Raw genomic sequence first — 19,394 nt, 5'->3', positions numbered from 1 at the left:
CAAACATTATTTCTGTTACAGAAGAAGTAAAGGAGCATACAACCTAGACAGGAAAGTGGAAGGGAGATTCCCATAGATCTCCAAAGAGTTGCATGATGGAATAAAGTGAGTGGAAAGAACATCCTCCCATCCCAAGTGAACCCACAATACACATCACTGTTAAGTATTAAGATAGTATATCCATCTAAAAGCTTTAATACATCAGAGGGCACCAGTACCACTTCAACATAGGCTCACACAGTCATATATTTCTTCATTAGTTTGATAAAAATATGAAGGTTATGAAAGATTATTAACCATGTACAATTTTTTAGTGGTCTGTTTTTGGTGGGTTAGAGTGGGCAAAAGGAAAGAAACAATGAAGTTCAAACAACTTAAAGTGGAGTTTGCATACACTGTTTGCATAAAGCTATGTTATGGCATATGGTATGACTACCATACACAAAGTAGGTAAATAAAGCAGAGGTAGAACAGCACATTTCAAGACAAGGATTGGGGTTGCTAACTCTGGGTTTGTTTGTCTTGTAATGGGAAAATTGACAGCATGTGTGTGCTCTTAACTCTCCTGTACCCACCAATTTCGCATTCAGCTTCCCACTCCCTCAAAAAAGCCCATTTCCCTAGCTGGTTTTCAAGACCAGAGATAATGGCTTCTGGATGGCATTTGTAGGGGGAAATTGGCGTGTTTGGATAAAGTTAAGCTCCCCATCTACCACTTATTCTGTACAAATGTTCCTCCATTTGCATTATCTCAGGAAACAAGTTTGGGAACATACTTTGTCAAGATATGTAGTTCCTCCCTAGGTGTGGTTGTGGGGAGCTTTTCAACAAAGCTTGCTTTATGTTGCTATTTTCAACTCATGCCTATGCACAGTAGAGACTATGGAGAAGAGGCAACCCAAATTGGGCATACATACCATTGATTCCAGTGGGAGAGATTTATTAACATATTCTAATTTACCCATTGAGTGCTTAGTTCATGTATGTGTATAATACAAAATTAATGCAAATTTAATACAAAACTAAAGTGTAAAATTTACAGACACCGAGACCATAAAATGTAGTAATGGCCACTAGCTTAAATGGCTTTAAAACAGGATTAGACAAATTCATGGAAGATAAGCCTATCAGCGACTACAAATCATGATAGCTATATGCTACCATATATTTTCAGGGCCCATTCTATTACTTCGACTGTATTTGTTTTAAACTGATTTTAATACTGTATTTTAAATTGCTGCAACTCACCCTGGGACCTTGTGGTAAATGGAAGTAAGAAATCAAATAAATAATATTAGTACCTCTAGAATCAAAGGCCTCTCTGAGTACCACTTGCTGTTGTCAACAATGGGAAAGTGAGATTGCCTTCATGTCCCTAGAAGCTTCTGGTGGACCATTGTGGGGAACAGGATGCTAGACTAGATGGATCTTTTGTCTGATCCCAAAGAGCTTTAAAGTAGATGGAAGTTACGTAAGAATTGCATTATGCAGGGAGTGTAGCAAATGAAATGGCATATGAATGTCACCTTTGGTTTGGAAATCTGTACTAATCCCAACTTTACTATGGATTTCAAAAGTGGCACTGCCTGCAGCCCTACCATATCACAATGGTTTGTGATGTTGCACTAGTGTTGCCAACAGATTTACTCATCAAATATTGTGTAGATGTTGTGGAGTAGACAGTGTTTAGATAAGTTTGTAAGAAAGCAATCTGCCTGTAATCCTTTATTTGGAAATGAATCCCACTGTGCCAGTGGATCATACATTCTGTAGTAAAGAAATGGATGCTGGAATCCTTGTTCTTTTAAATTGCCACGCCAGATGGTTAAACAGAATGTTTAACAGAATGTAATGGAGGGAATGTTACAATGCCCTGATATAAGTCAGTACTCTTTCTACACCTTATAAACAAAGCAACAGCATGTAAACAAAGAATTTCATAATGCCCAGATGCAAAAGCAGTAGTCCTCCAGTACTTTGACTAATGAGTACAAACTTGTCATCCTGTGTTTATGAAACCAGAAAAATGATACAGCTTCCAAATGAACCGTGTGTGTGTGTACATTATTTTTCTGAGAAAATAAATATTCTGAGAAAATATAACAATGGGTTCAATTTAATTAAAAGCGTGAACAGCTTGATGTCTCCTTTACTACACAGTCTAGGTTCCACATGGGAAGCCTGTTTGGTGAAGCTAAGTTCCCTGGGGTACACATTCAAAGAACTGTGCAAGTTGTTCCATAAACTAGATTATCCTGCCCACTTGGAACAGCAGCAACCCATACCAAATAGAGGGAATTATTAAAAACTAGTTTATGATACATCCTTATGGTTAGATGCTTAAATCAAAAAGTCAAAATCCCCAGCCGGGATGCCCTGGCTGTTGAGAGGATAGGACCCAACCCAGTCTAGTAGCAATTAGGATCCTGACCCAGGTCTTGAATTGAGGATAGCCTATCCCCTGCTGGTTGCACTGCCTCCTCTTCCTGCTGTTGCTGTTTTGTTTTTAATTATGGAAGCCTTTAATGCAAAAATTAGTATATAGCCCAGCCAAAAAATTGAACATTTGGTAAGCATATTTTACCCTCCTTTGTTTACTTGCATTTCACTGTGCTTTTGTTCATCCTCCAGAACGTTTTGCAACAGGAACACTTTAATTAATTTCTTACACAACCACTGCTTAGCACAGTGTGTAGCAGGAGGTACTTAGGAAATAGTTTCCCACAAACAAAATTGAATTATTTGCTGCTTAACTGAATACTAAAACAACATTGGGCCAGCTTATCTACAGGCATTAGTGTAAATGAATTTATGGTGGAAACATTCAGGGTGGAGGGGATAGTTTATCACCCTGTAAGACCTGGATGCTTGATACCATCATAGACCAAAATACATTAAAATTCAGGTCTGTTATCTGCCCAGATGGTTTCTTTCTTGGCTACTATATATGTTTGGTTTTTAAGTTGTCCTCTGTACCATATGTAAAAATATTAACTGTTAAATTATTCGAATATTAAATTACAAAAGGATAGTCTCTTCCTTTGATGGGAGGTGGCAAAAAAATAGAGCTAGAATAGGATTCCCAAATCTGTTGTGTTATTTGGCACCTACAAGTTTGGATCCAATGGGCTGCTGCATATCAAGCGCTGAGAGCTAAAGCAAGACAGAAAGCTACTTATGGGGTTCCTAGAACCATTTGTTTGGTCATTGTGGGAAGCCTCTGCCCCACCACTTTGTCCTTTACTACTGGTAGTATATAGATCTCTGGTGGGATAGATCAGCAAGGGAATCTGATTCCCAATTTGGTTACAATAGCAAGTATGTATAAGTGACAATATTACAGTTACAGATAGGTAGCCGTGTTGGTCTGCCATGGTCAAAACAAAATAAAAAAATTCCTTCCAGTAGCACCTTAAAGACCAACTGAGTTAGTTCTAGGTATGAGCTTTCGTGTGCATGCACACTTCTGAAGAAGTGTGCATGCACACGAAAGCTCATACCTAGAACTAACTCAGTTGGTCTTTAAGGTGCTACTGGAAGGAATTTTTTTATTTTGTTTTGACAATATTACGTTTGTTCTACACTTCCTTCAGTGTGGCAGTAACTACTCTGTGGAACTTTCTGTCCATTGATACTATGCAGCCACCTTTGCTGTACTGCTTTGGGCTCCTGCTAAGAACTTTTTTGTTTAAGCAAGTCTTACCTAGTCATGAAAATTTGGCATGTGCTTTATAATTCATATTTTTTAAACTGCTGAATTTATTTACATTTAAAAAATGTAAAGTGGCTACTAGACTAAAAAGTGGCTACTAGACTAACTTGTTTCTAGCATCTGATTTTATCAGTAATTTTAATTTCCAAACTGAGCTTTTGATGACTAAGCGGTGGTGCAGCAATAAAACGGCTAGCACATTTGCAAAGCTAAGCAGGGGCCAGTATGGTTTCAAATTGGACCGTGTGTTGAGTTTCCCTTCCAACTCTGCAGTTCTGTGATTCTATGTTTCTATGTTCAGTCAAATAATATATATATATATATATATATATATATATATATATATATAGTGACTGAACTTGTGTTATTTGAATATCAGCCTCTGTGGCATTCACCTGTAAAACGTGAGTATTAAAAACATCCTGTGTAACTTGCAAACTTCTTCAACAATGGAAATTAATCTAATGTTTAAAAAAATAAGCTTACAGTCTAACCTTATGTGTGTCCTATGGAACTTAATGGGTTGCATTTTAGTTTAGAGAAAAGGTGAGTAAGAGGTGACATGAAAGAAGTTTGCAATGGCATGGATAGAATTGATAGAGAGCGGTAGGACTTAAGGAAATCCAATGAAGTTGAATGTTGAAAGATACCAGTCATAATAGAAAGCACTTCTTCATACAATGCATAGTTACACTATGGAACTCACTCTTTCAGGAGGCAGCAATGGCCACCAACTTGGATAGTTTCAAAGAGGATTAGACAGATTCATGCAGGGTAAGGTTCTCAGTGGCTACTAGCCAAATTGGCTGTGCTCTGCCTTCACAGTCAGTCAGATAATGCTTCTGAATACACTCATACCTCAGGTTGCGAACGCTGCAGGTTGTGCGTTTTCGGGTTACAGACCGCGCCAAACCCGGAATTACCAGAACGGGTTACTTCCGGGTTTTGGTGCTCGCGCATGTTCAGAAGCACAAAATGACGTCATGCGCAGAAGCACCGAATCACATCACACACGTGCACAGACGCGGCACTGTGGGTTGTGAACGTGCCTCCCACACGGATCACATTCGCAACCCGAGGTATGACTGTACCGGTTGCTGGAAACCACGGGAGGGGAGAGTACTTTTGTGCTTGGGTCTGTCTTGAGAATGTCTCACAGGCATCTGGTTGGTCCCTGTGAGAACAGGATGCTGGTATATTGGCCTGATACATCAGGTTCTTCTTATGCTTTTCTGTGTGCTTAGGAATGCAGCCTTCATTCCTGTAATTGAAATCCATGTTGTTTTGTATACCAAGCCTTGACACAGGAAAAGGACTTGACAGGTCATCACGATCTTGTAGTTTTAAATTAAAAAGAGATTTCTTCACTGCTACTCCTGCCATAGCAGCACTTTCCTCGCATAGCTCTCGTGAAGATAAGGGTCCAGTGCATTTCTCACTTCCTGGTAAAGCTCTTCTGTTAGTATGTGGTCCCATTTTTAGCATATTTGCAGACTCCTTCGATTATCTCAAATCACTTTCACATGGGGCTGAGGTTAAACATTATTTCTCTTGGCTTGTCCCTTCTTCAGCAGCCGCTTCCTCCTTGCTCTGAAAAGGACAGGGCAATGTTCAAATGTTTGGTCCTAAGCCCAGTATTTCATTTGTAAGTTATTTAATTTCCTACTCCAAAAATTGGAAGCAGGACTTTTAACAATGGAAGTCAAAGCTCTCATTTGTTTAGGGACTGTTTCAGGACTAATACAATCATCAGCTGAAGATGCTGGCATAATTAGGGTGACTTAAAGCAAAGCAAAATAAATTGAATACATGGGGAAAATCTTTTGTAGGAGGGAAGGTGCCAAGTTTTACAGCCTTCTGTCAGTTATGAATTGTGGCTTTTATAAACACGAACAGAAAATCATCAGTTTTGTATGTAAGCTGGCTAAAACACCTGCCTTCTCTTATTGTGGAGCCGATTTTGGGAAGAGTGTGGCAACCATTATACTGCATTTGTAATCCTTTTTGGATTGTAACGTTTTGTCGTTTCCTGAAACTCAGTTTGAAACATTTACAGTCACAGGGATTGTTCAGTTAGTCTGGAGGCTTCCATATTGGGCTGACTTTGCTTTCCTGCAATAAGGTGCACATATGTCATGAAATGAGTGCCAAAAGTATTTGAAAATTTCACATGCGGTATAGTCAGGAAATTAAAAATTAACTGTGGAAAGCACATCACATATATGTTTGGCAATGAAATTTTAATATTGTATATGTTTTGGGGTGAAAGATCCCCCTGCTTTCTTCCTCTATAATGGTCTGAACTGGAAAATGCTAGTTTCAGGAGGTTTTTTTGAATAACCCAGAATGTTATACAGTACATTAAATCTTTGGAGGAAACCAGCAATGGATACCAATGCATCGTGTTTGTTAGCAGAGCATTTTAGCATTTTGAAGTTCTAATTATTCCTGTGTGTGAATCTGGTGACTGCAAATCTGAGTTATCTTTATGTTTACACTTAAAAGCTTCTAAATGCTAATGCTGTTGAACTTCCCTTCAGTTGGTCATGTTCTCTCCCCTATCTGCTCTGCCTTTCTCGGTGTCATTTGCTTATCTTCTTCGATATTTTCACAAGAGCCCTATACTAGTTGCAAGCCAGACATTTTTAAGTGCATCTTCATGAAACCGGATAGCTGTTGCTGTCACTTCTTCTCTTTATTCTTAAGTTAGTTAACTTACTTAACCGCTTCATATTTCAACAGAAACCTAAGTGGTTTATGAATCACAATAAAAAAAATCGAGTTAAATAAGACAATACAATAAACTCCACATTCATAATCATGCAATAATAGCATTATTATAATCATCGACAACTCCTCTACATTTCTTCCGTGGTGAGTAAAGCTAAGGGGGAAGGAATCCAGTAATTACCGGTAATCTCCTTACACCTCCAAGGAGTTGCCTCTATGTTACCTCCCTGGGTAGCTGTACACTTCCCTGTATGGTTTTAGGTAGGGTTGTGGGAAAAGAGCAAACACCCAGAACCCTTCCCTGTTAATCCTACCTAAGCTATTAGGATAGGTACAAAAAACTGGAACCCTCACTTTCTCTCCAATCCTCCTATTTTTCCCTTACTTCTTCCACGTTCTAGCTTGGGAGATGGATGCTGCAAGGCAACCACAGTACAAGAAATGCAGCTGTGCAAAGTATTGTCTGATGACTACACTTTTTCCAAGTACAGAATCTAGCTTAATGAGAAGGATGGAGCTTATGAGACTCATGCTTCATAGGGAAGGCCATGTGAACTCAAAATCATGGAAGTCCTAATGGTCTGGGCTACACTTCATATTTGGAGAATCATAGCACTGCCTTGCTCATAAAATCCACAATACAGATAAGCCATTGGTTTTTATGTACCTATCTTTAACATTCCTATCTGAGTAAATATAGAACTGTTGTGTGAAGGAAGCCAACAGAAACTCTGAAGCTTGATCCCCTTGATCCTTTCAAAGATGTTGTCAAATCTCTTTAGCACAAAAATAACACAAACGTCATACAGTCTTGGAAATGTACTGGTATTATGCCTGTCTGACTTGTGTATGTTGGACAAGGTAGGGGACTGAAAAACAAAGATAAACAGAGTTTGTTCTTGACAAAGCCATGCATGGATGCATCAGTTTTTTAGAATCCACATGCCAATCTAGTAGTTCAGCCCCCTCCCTCCATACGTCTTCATTCTTTTAATAGCTATATTATAAGAATTCTTTAATTGCTTAGATCTGTGCAAAGAAGACACACACACAATTGTTAAGTCCCATAATAGCAGAAAACATTTATTTCCACTGATTTACACCCTGAAGAAAAACTGACGTTGCCATCCATCTTTTAGCTATCTCTTTCCTGCCTTTAGAGTGATGGTGTAGGGGGTTGGAGTTGGACTTGTATTTGTTATTCCACATTTTTTTTGGGGGGGGGAGGTGTTGTGCTTCTCATCATGGCATACAAACTTGTGGCCAAAACACATTTTTCTGCTCATAACCCAATGCAGAAAATCAGCCACTTTCATCTCTTAAAGGGAACATTATCTATTCTGGCAGTGATGATTTTAGAGCTTTGCAATCTTCCTGCTCTTCAGCTTTCCAGAAAGTGTTTTGGATGGTTGCCTGCAGCTGGCAACTCTTTTATGAATTCCTTGGAAAAAGACACATGCACTATAACCACCCAAAATTTCCAGCAAGTTGGAAATTGGAGACACTTCTCTGTCCCTATTCTGGCCACAAACTTTCACCAAAATCTGAATACCATCAATATAGTATGTGTACAACCTGGTATTTAGGGAAATGTTATCTCTAAAAATTAGCTCTAATTTCTGACACATTGAATCAATGGAAATAAGAGTTATGGCCAAATTAGAAGATGTGGGAGATCTGTGATAGGACTTCTGAGTTTGGGCTGAGAAAGTGTATAGCTTCCTTAAGCAACTTATTGCATTGATGACCTTATTTTAAGAATAAGAATTTATGAGAACATAAATCTATTCTTCCATTGTCTGGACACTTCAATTCTTTAACTTTTGCTTTCTTTTTTATTTAAAGTGTCACCACTTAATCTTCTTGACCATAGGCTTAACCATACTTGGTTCCTGCAGTATTTCAAAATACGGTTTGCCTTCTAGTCTGTCATCTTTTCAGCTTGCCTTTGACTCTATCAGTCATCATCTTCTTGAACTGTGCTGACCACAGCTGACAAGTATTTCCCAGTGAGGTCCTTTGAGTGCTGAGAAATATGACCCTATGATTTGCCAAGTCTTGAAAGTGATACCCCACTACATACAGTACACACAATAGCTTATATATCCAGGTATATAAATGTGCCTGTACTAGAGATAACACAAGGGTATTAAAGTGAATATGTGGATTAATTTGTAGAGGTAATTATTCCGAAGATAGGTTCCAGAAATGAAACTTAGTTTCATTCTGAAGTGCATGTATGCAGTTATGTTCCACAAATACAGCTGAAACTAGCACTTGGCAGGGCATGTTGTTTAAAAATATTCCATCCCAGCATGTGCAAACTTGTTTTTGTTACAGAATTCTTTTGTTAAAGGTGCAGTCCTGCCATGCCTTTGCCAGAATGATGGGATCTGTATCAAATCAGTATGTTTTGGAAAGCAGCTGCATTTAGAGCTTGTAGTTACAAATGTTAAATTGGAATTTACATTTAATATATTGCTTGGAAAGGTTTCATGTATAGTTGAAAAATCACAAGCAGAAGAAAAGGAAACTAGGCTTGTAGCTACATTCAGAACATACCCTGTGGGTGTTAATTCTTATCAGAATGGTTGAGAATGAGCATGATCTTTCTAAAAGACCCTTTATGCAGTGTACAAGGATTTGGCATAACCCCATAAAAAGCCTAACACAAATAATCTCTGTTTATTGCATGGTCCATGTGTTAATTCTGGGAACACAGTTCATCTGTCTCTCATTTACTGGGTCTGTGCAAACACATGACAACTAGATAAGCATCAGTAGAGATAAACAAGTATCATGTGGATATTTGATAAGCATACATATAGACACAAAACGGATCTTATTTTTATAAAGTACATGTGATATTTGCAAAAGCTGTAAACTTAAGTTCATATGACAATATTCTCCCAGAGTCACTTAGCCTTCAGTTGTGGCTCTAGGGCAGTGTTCCCCAACCTTGGGCCTCCAGCTGTTTTTGGACTACAACTCCCATCATCCCTCGCTAGCAAGACCAGTGGTCAAGGATGATGGGAATTGTAGTCCAAAAACAGCTGAAGGCCCAAGGTTGGGGAACACTGCTCTAGGGCATAAATTACTACTATTTTGTTGAGAATTTCAGTATTTCTTCAAAGCTGGTATGGAGTTCTGAGATCCTATATGTGTGTTTTCCTCTAGGCTTAATAATTTAATACGTTCAGTAAGATCAAATAGAAGGGCTCAGTTTTGACATACAGCTATTCATTGGCCTCCCCTTTGCTCCTGACCTCTCACAGAGGAGACACATAAAGAAGGGGCCCGGATTATGATTGCAGGGTCTGGGTTGGTTCATATGGAGCAAGAAGGTCCTTGGGGTGCTGCTGTGCTCAGCTGTTTAAGACCTTATAGGTCATAACCAGCACTTTGAATTGGGCCTGCAAATTAATTGGCAGCCAGTGTAGTCGAGGAAGAATTGGTGTTACATGCTCGAAGCATCTTGCCCAAGTGAGCAACCTAGCCACTGAATTCTGCAGCAGCTGAAATTTCCAAACCATCTTCAGAGACAGACCCATGTAAAACGTGTTGCAGTAATCTAACCTAGAAGTTACCAGAGCACAGACAACAGACGTATTGCTGTCCATATAGGGCCACAGCTGGGCCACCAGCTGAAGTGGATGGAAGGCACTCCGTGCCACTGAGGCCACCTGAGCCTCAAGCGATAGCAATGAATCCAGAAGAATCCCCATGTCTCATACCCGTTCCTTCAGAGGGAGTGTAACCCCATCAAGAGCAGGCCACCTTATATCCATTCAGTCTAGGGAACCACCAATTAGCAATGCTTCAGTCTTATCTGGCTTGAGTTTCAGTATTATTGAATGAAAGAAGACTGAAGCTAGAGCAGGCTTTTTAAAACTATGGTTATATGGAGTTTCTTAGCTGGATGTAGGAGAGATATCTTAAGTAACAAATTATGATTTTTGACCTCCTAATTCCTCTAATTCCTTGTCCAGAGAAACCATGGCAGCCTTAAACTTCCTCTCCTTTATGTTGACTTTTTTTATTCAGGGTCGGATTTGGGGTTTATTTGTGATGAGGGCTTATTTGTGATGTAAGCAGGTGCATACGACTGATTTAGTAAGAGTCAGTCACAGAAAAGACTTGAGTTGGGGGGTACCTTTTCAGATTGGACCCGTGGGGTTTCATCATTGTTTGAAAGGTCTAATTCTGAAGCCTTTTCACGGTCCTTCATGCTGAGTGGGAAAGCTGATGTTCCCACTCTTTAATCCTACTTTTAGACGTGCTTAGGAGTGTGTGTGCGGCAAGCTAGCCCGCACTCTTGCAGGTAGTCGTCATCCGGGAAAGGTCCACAATTTGCACTATTCACAAACCACCACAGGATGCCAATCTGCTCCAGGTCCCTAATCCCTTTCTCACACGGTCTGTTGTAACCATCTGGGGGGGTGGGGGGGATGACAAGCTTGAATGAAAGGGAAAGGAAAATGCAACACAATGTAAGAGACGGGCTTATCGGGCTGCCAGTCGCTGCACATACAATCTGCACCAGCTGCAGCCCAATTAAATTCAATAGTTCACAGGTGTTCCCGGCAGAGGATGCATTAACCAAGCCACTCTTTAAAAATACCTAAGACTTTAAACACAGAAGCTCATTTCTCCCCACTACCACCCTGCCCGCCCCGTCTCTCGATATTCTTTAAAGTTTTTTTGGGAGCACTTCAAATACAAAGAAGCTGAAAAGGACTTTCAGCCCTTTGGAAAAAAGTTAGTGCTTTAAACCACAATGAACCTGACTCAAGCAAGCTGAATCAGCTATTCATCTCATCTGATTCATCCTGGCAGATGAATTGTTAGGTTATCAGTCCATGGCTTCAGGAGTATAATAATTTGATACCTGAGAGTATTTTTCACCTAGGAAGCTGAAAATGATCGACATAATTAGAACCCCCTCTCTAAATATTACTATTGGTCTCTATTCTGTGTGTTCTTTTTTACTCATTAGTAACTTTAGAAAATAATTTGAGATCAAAACATCTTGGGTGTCTTCTAAGCCTCACTAAAATAAATGACAAATTTCCCACTGATAATTATAAACTAGGGCTATACTACTATTGCATGGATGTGTGATGCACACTGTTCATGTGGCATTTTTGCTGGGACATGTTAGTCCTGTTGAAATGTCAAGTGTCAATTATTCTCGTTCTGTGTGTGCGCGCATGCGCACACAAAGATTGTTATTGCAAAACATGCCCAGGAATAAGATAGGCATTAATAACATATTCTTATTATCAGATCTTGCCATTTAAAGCAAGTATCACCACTGTTGTGTTTTCCCTTCTCCGAAATAGTTGACTGGCTGAATCCTAATAGACAGGATTGCTGATTCTTGAAATAAACCATTCTGGCACCTGAATAGAGCCCAACAGCAGGGCTCAATATGCTGCTTAGGGTTGGCATCCCATTTTTAATGGGCAAAATTCACAGAAGATGCTCATCTAAGAAGCACATTTAATGATTGTGTGTAAAGTTCCTGTCACCAACCATTGTATACATACACTTAATATTACTGGAGATGTAAGCATTTTGAAGACATTCCAGGAAAAAAATTACCCATTTTACAGATAAGGCTTAGCTTGTGTCAAAGATAGTCAGGTAATGCACAACATCGAGAGCTGAAAATGCATGTTGAGGGATCACTAGTGATCCAAGCTACAGTCTGTAGATGAGCAAATAGTAAGCACTTCAGAAATTGAACATGCAGGAAGCAGCGCCTTTGCTCTCTGCCTGCATGCTGACATGTGGGATGTGACTGTCTTGAGACAGACAGGCAGACATTGTGTCTCACCCACATGTATACACACCACTCACTGCTGACCCTGACATGGGATGGCTGCTGCTAGCTGGCCGCAACCGCCTCTTTATCAGGGCAACAAGCTGTGGGAAGTAGGCTTGCTGAACTGCATGAATGACCTGGCTGGGAATTTTAGAGGTTAAAAGTCTTGCTTGAGCCTGCATGTTCTGCCTGCATTCTGCAGTGCTGAGCCTCCACCACTCACTGGCAGCTGCATGTGCTAAACCATGAGCTGCTGCATGTCATCCACAGTACTTTGGGTTAGTGTGCATGATAGAGTGCATAGGAGTACAAATGTCTCCTCTCTTCACTGCTGTCTGCATTTCTATTCTATTCTATTCTATTCTATTCTATTCTATTCTATTCTATTCTATTCTATTCTATTCCAAGGGCATAGTTAGTTCCCATTCTACACTTTGAGGCTTCATCCCTCTTGAGCATCTTGCTCTACATGTGAGATTCATCTATTACCTAGCCTCATTTGCATCTTCTCCAGTGAAGGCCACACTGGATCAGTCTCTCAGAAATAATCCAAATACTTCGATGCTTGATATGTGTGTGTCATTGTTACTCAAATGCCCCTGCTTAGATTGCTGGGCAGACCTCCATCACCCCGTTACGGATGCTCTGAGACTGGATGCAGTGTTGCAACACTGTGTACCTCCTGTTCTCAGTTTCCGGGAGTTCCCAAGTTTTGATTATCAGTTTTTCTTATAACACTGTTTACGTAACCCAGGGGTAGTCAACCTTTTTATACCTACCGCCCACTAATGCATCTTTCTTGATGGTAGAATTTCTTTACCGCCCACCAGTGCTCTATGGAAGGAGGATTTCGCTTGTGCCATAGAACCCCCTACCTCCCACCTAGAATGCTGAAACGCCCACTAGTGGGCGGTAGGGGCCAGGTTGACAACCCCTGACGTAATCACTGGAAACATGAAGTACGTAGCAGAAAAGCTGGTCGTGAGTGTTCTTCATGTGATGTTTGAGTTCATGTGACCAATGGAAGAATATATTGCTCACACACAATTCTGATTTTTGATGTTCATGTTCATTGTGAGTTGTAAATGCAATGGCATGAATAAGACTTTCTGTGAAAGGTTTGCCTTTTGGTGTCAAAAAAACAAGTGAGCAAACAAGGAAAACATATCAAGGTACTCTATGTGTTACTTGAGAAATTATCAGGCTTTGTGGGGTGTTTTCTGAGTTTAGGAACTAATAAGCATGGGTTCCTGTGGCTGTGCTCCCTCCGTTAACTTGCATACATAGACTTTAACCTGTGAGATGGCAATATGTTGTGATTCTTTTTTCTTTTTTGCTTTAACGTCTTCACTGTGCTCTAAAGCATTAAAATGCAGAACAGCAGAGCACTGATCAGAACTAACAGCAATATTGTAGTAACTTGACAAAGATGTCCAAATCCATGCTTTTTCTTCTTCTTCTCTGAAGGCATGCTAAACACATGCTAAATCCCCTAAAAAGCTACTAAAAGACTTTGGCAGCCATTAGTCCTGCATGGGCGGTGGAAGTCTTTTCAGCAAGTGAACAAACAAGGAAAATATACTGAATGGCTGACAAATGCATTTCAGCTGGCTCTTTCATTTAGACACACAAGGGTGCAGTCAATATCAATCACTGTTTTCCCTCTTACACTGAAAATCGTGGTCCCCCTGTTCATTCCTCAAGCGCTTTTCACCACAGTAATGTGTCTTTAGAATGACATTAACATGAGGCTGTTTCCGCTGTCTGAAGTCCAGGGAGCTTAAAAACCCATCTTAGGCTTTAAGATATTAGTAGTCTTCTTTTCCACACTTTTCCTTCCTTCCTGCTTCTCTTTTTGAATTGTATGCTTTTCCTTCCCCCTTCCCTCCACCTTTTTTTTAAAAGTTACAGTATGAGACAAGAAAGCAGTCACAAATGATTTGATAGTCTTTCTCTCGTTTCTGGAATGCTTACTGAATTGTTTGCCATCAGTTGGTGTATTTTTAACTGAGCATCTGCCATATACATATTTTATTTATATAAGAGGGCAGTGTATGCTGCAATAACAAACATGAGAACGTAAATGTGTTGTTGGTGGATTTTGCCAGGCTTGGAACAATTTTTTGCAGAGGCTTCCATGGATACTCAAGAAAATTATGAATGTGGCCTTCTGTTTCATTCTGCGTCTGTCCTCTGCCACCAGTCCTCAGCAGATAAAATGTTCCAGCAATAAATCTTGTTATTTAAATACATATATTTCTTTTTCAGATAACTGCGGTTTGTAGGGAAGCTGCGCTTCTTGCCCTTCAGGAAGATATACAAGCAAAATGCATTATGGGACGGCATTTCCAACAAGCCTTAGCTATTGTGACTCCTCGAATTCCAGATTCTCTGCAGAAGTTCTATGATGGCTATCATCAACAGAGTGGGCTACATTCACTTTGAGAAACTGATTTATTTAACAGTTGTACATTGTATAATGTGACTTCATGGGCTCTTTTATAAGCTGAATAGCTGTAATCCAATAATGTATGGAGGCCACAGGTTCCCCTTCTCTGCTTTAGAACTAACACAAATAATTTAAAGCAGAGTTTGGGGGAACTTGAATTCAGGTGCCATATGTGGCACTCTGTGCCTTTCTTCTGTGTCCCAGAAATTTCCCTGTCCACTCCCCACAGATAGGTAAATAAAGAGACCTACCTGACCTAACCTTGCTCAGGGACACACAAGTTTGGGCAGGTTATCCAAAGGATGCTCCATAACCAGGCTAAGGACCCTAAACTCTTCATAGCTGGCCTCCAAAGACTGAGGGTGCTCATCAGATCTCTTTAAACCCCCTTTAATTCCCACACCTTCCTGCTGCAGAAGCAGCATGAACCTCAGTTTAGTCCCACTGCAGAGCGGTCTGGTGTTATAATAATAATATTATTATTTATTCCCTCAGCCACTCTGGGCAGCTCACAGAACATACTAAAACATCAAACATTAAAAACTTCCCAATACAGGACACGCCACACTGACTCCTCGTCTTCTGTCCACGTGGCCCAACCACAACAAGTGTTTTTTGGCAATAGTGCTGCACATGCCAGGGACGTGGAATTATCCTGGTGCTTGATGTGATCTCTGGTCCTTCCTTCTGGTTTAACCATAGAACCTGACTGCCCTTTTCTCCTGGCTCCCAGTTCCTACTCCTTTACTCTCTCAAGACCACTTCCCACAGCCCACCCTTAACAAAAGGGAAGAGGAAGTCAGATTTTTTCAGGACCCTAGTTCCATGAGAGGTGTTCAAATAAGCCAACACTGTTTCTGGGTGTAACTTGTCACGAAGCCCAATGCGCTTCCTGAACACGAAACTCAGGAAAGATGTTTATGCACTCATACTTGCCAGAGCACGTGCGTGCTTAGAGAGACTTCCTAGTTTGTTGCTGCCACTCCTTAAGATGGCCCAGCAGGCTTAACACGAAGAAGAACTCGCTAATTTGTCAGGTTTGCTGGCACACTTCCCTCCTCTTCTTTTTTCGTTCTCTCCCACATGCTGGTCCTGCTCTGATGGCTATTTTGGATTTATTACTCATCCTGGGCCTTAAGTATCTACATTCTAATCAGGTCTATTTCAGGTACCAACTGTTGTACCCAAATTAGGAAAAATCTGGGCAACAGAGTGAGTCACTCAATAGAGACATTGCATTTGGCAAAGATTGCTAGGCCTTTTTCTTCCAAATTCCTGTTGTGAAACTTGATAACCTGAAATGTACCTGGCTTGAGTTGGAGCAGTGGTGGAAAGTGCAGGAGGCATCATGCCTGCCCTTAAGTAAAAAAACAATCATACCTGAGTTGCTGCTGCCAAAATTTTAATCATAATTTTATAACATTTCCATCTATGGGAATTCATATCAGAGTTGTGTGTGCGCGCGTGCTGTTCTTTACATTTTATCTTGCAGTTTACCTTCATTCATTCCATCTTAAAACTTGTATATCATTTCCCCCCCCACCAAAGTGCAATAAAAGCAGAGTTCCCTGAAATTCCATTTTCTACAAAACTATTTAAGAGTTATGTGGGCCATATCAGCAACTTCCATCAAAGGAAGACTGAACAGTGCTCTGCACATCCTTAAAACCAGTTCCGGATGGTTGGAGGATTTGGGGTTTATGCAGGGGGGAAGAGAGGAGGGGGCAGTCATCCCATTGCTCCTGCAAAACGCTGCTCATGCAGCATAGGATCCAGCCTTTTGTCTCCTTTCCAGCACTTTCACCATATGCTGAGGCTGTAATCTTACCCACAGCCTGGAAGTTAAGCCTGTTGGAAACAGTGAAATATATTTCCAACTAAACATGCATAGGATTCATAAGTCATTCCCAGGGACATCTTCCCAATGTATATACAACATTTAGTTGCAAAATTGTTCATCTAATTCCACGCCCACCACACAACAGGTAATTTATTCAGCTGAAATGTTTCAGCACCACTTCCACCACATACCTTGGAAAGTTCAATATTCTCTCCAAGATTGGAATAGTGGCTACGGGGGGTGGGTGTGGGGATTGCATGGATACATTTGAACATATAACCTTGGACAGCACTCAAAATACTTCCTTTAAGCAAAACAAAGATGACCCTATCGGACCAAAGATGACAGACCAGCACTGGTGTAAGTGTTCTTAGGAGCTTCGTAAGGGTGAAGACAGAAATGGATGTGGTTTGAATGCCCATTTCACTGCCCTGAAAACAAATGGAGCAATTATGTGTTCAAACCACTTCCACCATGCTGAAAACATTTCATCTGTCTTCACCCTCATCCTAAATTGCATTTCCCCCCATTAAAAGACATTGAGCTACTGTTCCAAATATGACGATGGAGCGTCTAACGCTGGATTTATTTTAAAGAAGTAAAAGGAAAAACCCAAAGGCACTGTTTCAATGTACCCTAATCTTGCTTTTGTGTAATTAATAAATACTAATTTAGAAACTGCTAAACTATTCTCCTTTTCTTTTCTTTTTGATGCCTGGAGGTAGGTTGGATTTTTCAACTTTCTAATTCCAAAGATGAGGGGTGCTAAAATTTTATAACATGACGTGGGAATTCAAAATATATTTTGGTTAAATTAGTATAATTTAGTTTTGCTTTGTAAGAAAAATGTGTGTAAAATGGCATAGAAATAATTAAAAATGATTGCCAAGTACTCACAGTTGTTTGTATGTATGTATGTATGTATGTATTTAGCATTACCTGGCATTTTCAGAAGATAAAATTATGTGGTTTTCTGAAAGCAGCTTATATGCTTTATAATCAAAGGTAGATTATCAACCTAAATGTTGTCCAATCACAAAAATAATAGCAGTTTTGAATTCCTCACACATATTTTTAAGATCGCTTGCTGGAGAAATTTGCAAGAATTTAGTTTCACCCCCTAAAAAGACGGAAATAATCTTGATGCATTTGCCCAATTGAATTTGCCAGACTGGTTAATTGTGTTCTTACACTATCTTTCTGTGTGTTCCTTTGGTATAAAAGAACCACAATCCCAAAGTAATATTTCAAAATGCCATTTTGTTTTGATGTTTGCTTATTGTAGTTTTGAAACCACTGTCAAAACAGTGGTGCACTTTTACATATTCTCGGTATTGGAGATACTGTCACAAGCATGTAGCATGTCATTTTTCTGAACTGAGCTTAGAGGCACAAACCTGATAATATGTGTTGCATGTCACTTAGGAGAAATATTGCTCAAACTGATTGATTTGCTTTGAGCAACACTCAAACAACTAGTTATCACCGTCTGATTCTATTCCAGGCTTTCACTATGTGCATTTTTTTGTGAAAGCTGCTTTTACTGAGAGAAAATGCACAGTAGTAACTGGTTAGACTTTTAACTACAAAGGAGTGTTTTATTTTCCTGAGAGATTAATAGTAGGTCAGAATCAGCTGGTAGTGCCAAGTGCCTCGATAACACAATTGACCACAGAAAGCTTTGTTAAGCCCCGCCCTGCCTTCTCATTTCCCAGAAAGAATTGGAAGACAACACAAGTGCTGGGGTGATTTTTATTTTTGCACCAATTTTGCAAGACATTGATTATGATGAGCACAAATCTCTAAAACAGGAGGATTCCCCCCCCCCCTTATTATCATGAGTGGAAAGAAATTAGCAAGGAAGAGAGGGATGGATTAAGGAAGGGATGGAGGGTGTTTATGGGTATATTGTCATCAGGAGAAAAATCCTATATAGCCCACCTTCAGCATTCAGATCTACAAAATGCTGTGGGATCTTTTAACTTCTTTGACCACAATATTACCATTGTGAGGCTAAATCCTTGGTGCAGTAAATTATTTCCCAACTATTAAAAAAAAGAAGGAAGGTTTACCTCTAGGTAGTTACTTTTTTCAGCAAAAGGGAAGGGGCAGTTTCAGATGTCTGTTTTTCCATGGTGGTCTCACTTGAAGCTTCAGGTTACAGCTGAACTTTTTGTAAAGAAATGGCATGAACAGTTAGGTTTTGATGGACGTTATAGGAATATTAACTGGCGAATGAAGTACATAATCAGAATTCTTCTTTGGTTAGATAAAAGCATACAGACTTCTCTGGCTGATTTGGGCACTTTTGCTGTGCGAGGGAGACAAGTCAGATTTCTTACACCCAGCTAGTTTTCCATTGCTTCCCCTCTGTGCGTCCATGTGTAATGCAAAATTAGAAGCCCAGCAATATCCATAGCTGTAGCAGCTGCGGCAGTGTCAGATGGAGGGAGAGCTTTCTATATGAGTGTGAGAGGAACTGTACGTCTCTGTATGTTCCTTGCCTGTGTGTATAAAGAGACTGTGTTTCTTTGTCCGTGCATGCAAATGCATTGTAAACTTTTTCTAGATGCACAACTACGTGATCATATAATGTATTTTTGGGCGAACCTGCTTCTCATATTTATGAGTTCTCCTTTTCATGAGTCAAGATCTGTATATTCATTCTAGGAACTGCTTCAACGAAGAAGTGTTAATAAGGTACTAAAATACTACCAGTGGTAGTTTCCGCCAGATGTGCATGTTCCCACATTGCCCTTGTGTTGATCAGCTGACAGATGTGCTTATGGCAATGAATCCCTATTTACAGCAATTAGCAACTCATTTACCCTGCACA

General features: G+C 40.0%; 1 protein-coding gene across 2 annotated transcripts in view; it reads left to right on the top strand.

Annotated features, from left to right (window-relative positions):
• AFG2A (AFG2 AAA ATPase homolog A) overlaps positions 1-17,450 on the top strand; it is a 156,317-nt gene extending 138,867 nt beyond the window's left edge. For both annotated transcript variants that reach the window (XM_081876734.1, XM_081876733.1), the window contains exon 16: positions 14,538-17,450. In XM_081876734.1, coding sequence (XP_081732860.1) covers positions 14,538-14,714 — 177 coding nt within the window. In that variant the 3' untranslated portion in view covers positions 14,715-17,450. The remainder of the gene's footprint in view (positions 1-14,537) is intronic.
• The last annotated feature ends 1,944 nt before the right edge of the window (positions 17,451-19,394 follow it).

This window comes from Podarcis erhardii (assembly GCF_964252035.2).
Source record: "Podarcis erhardii genome assembly, chromosome: 9".
NCBI lineage: Eukaryota > Metazoa > Chordata > Lepidosauria > Squamata > Lacertidae > Podarcis > Podarcis erhardii.
The sequence above is the reverse complement of the archived record's forward strand: the minus strand, read 5'-3'. Positions and strand labels throughout refer to the sequence as shown.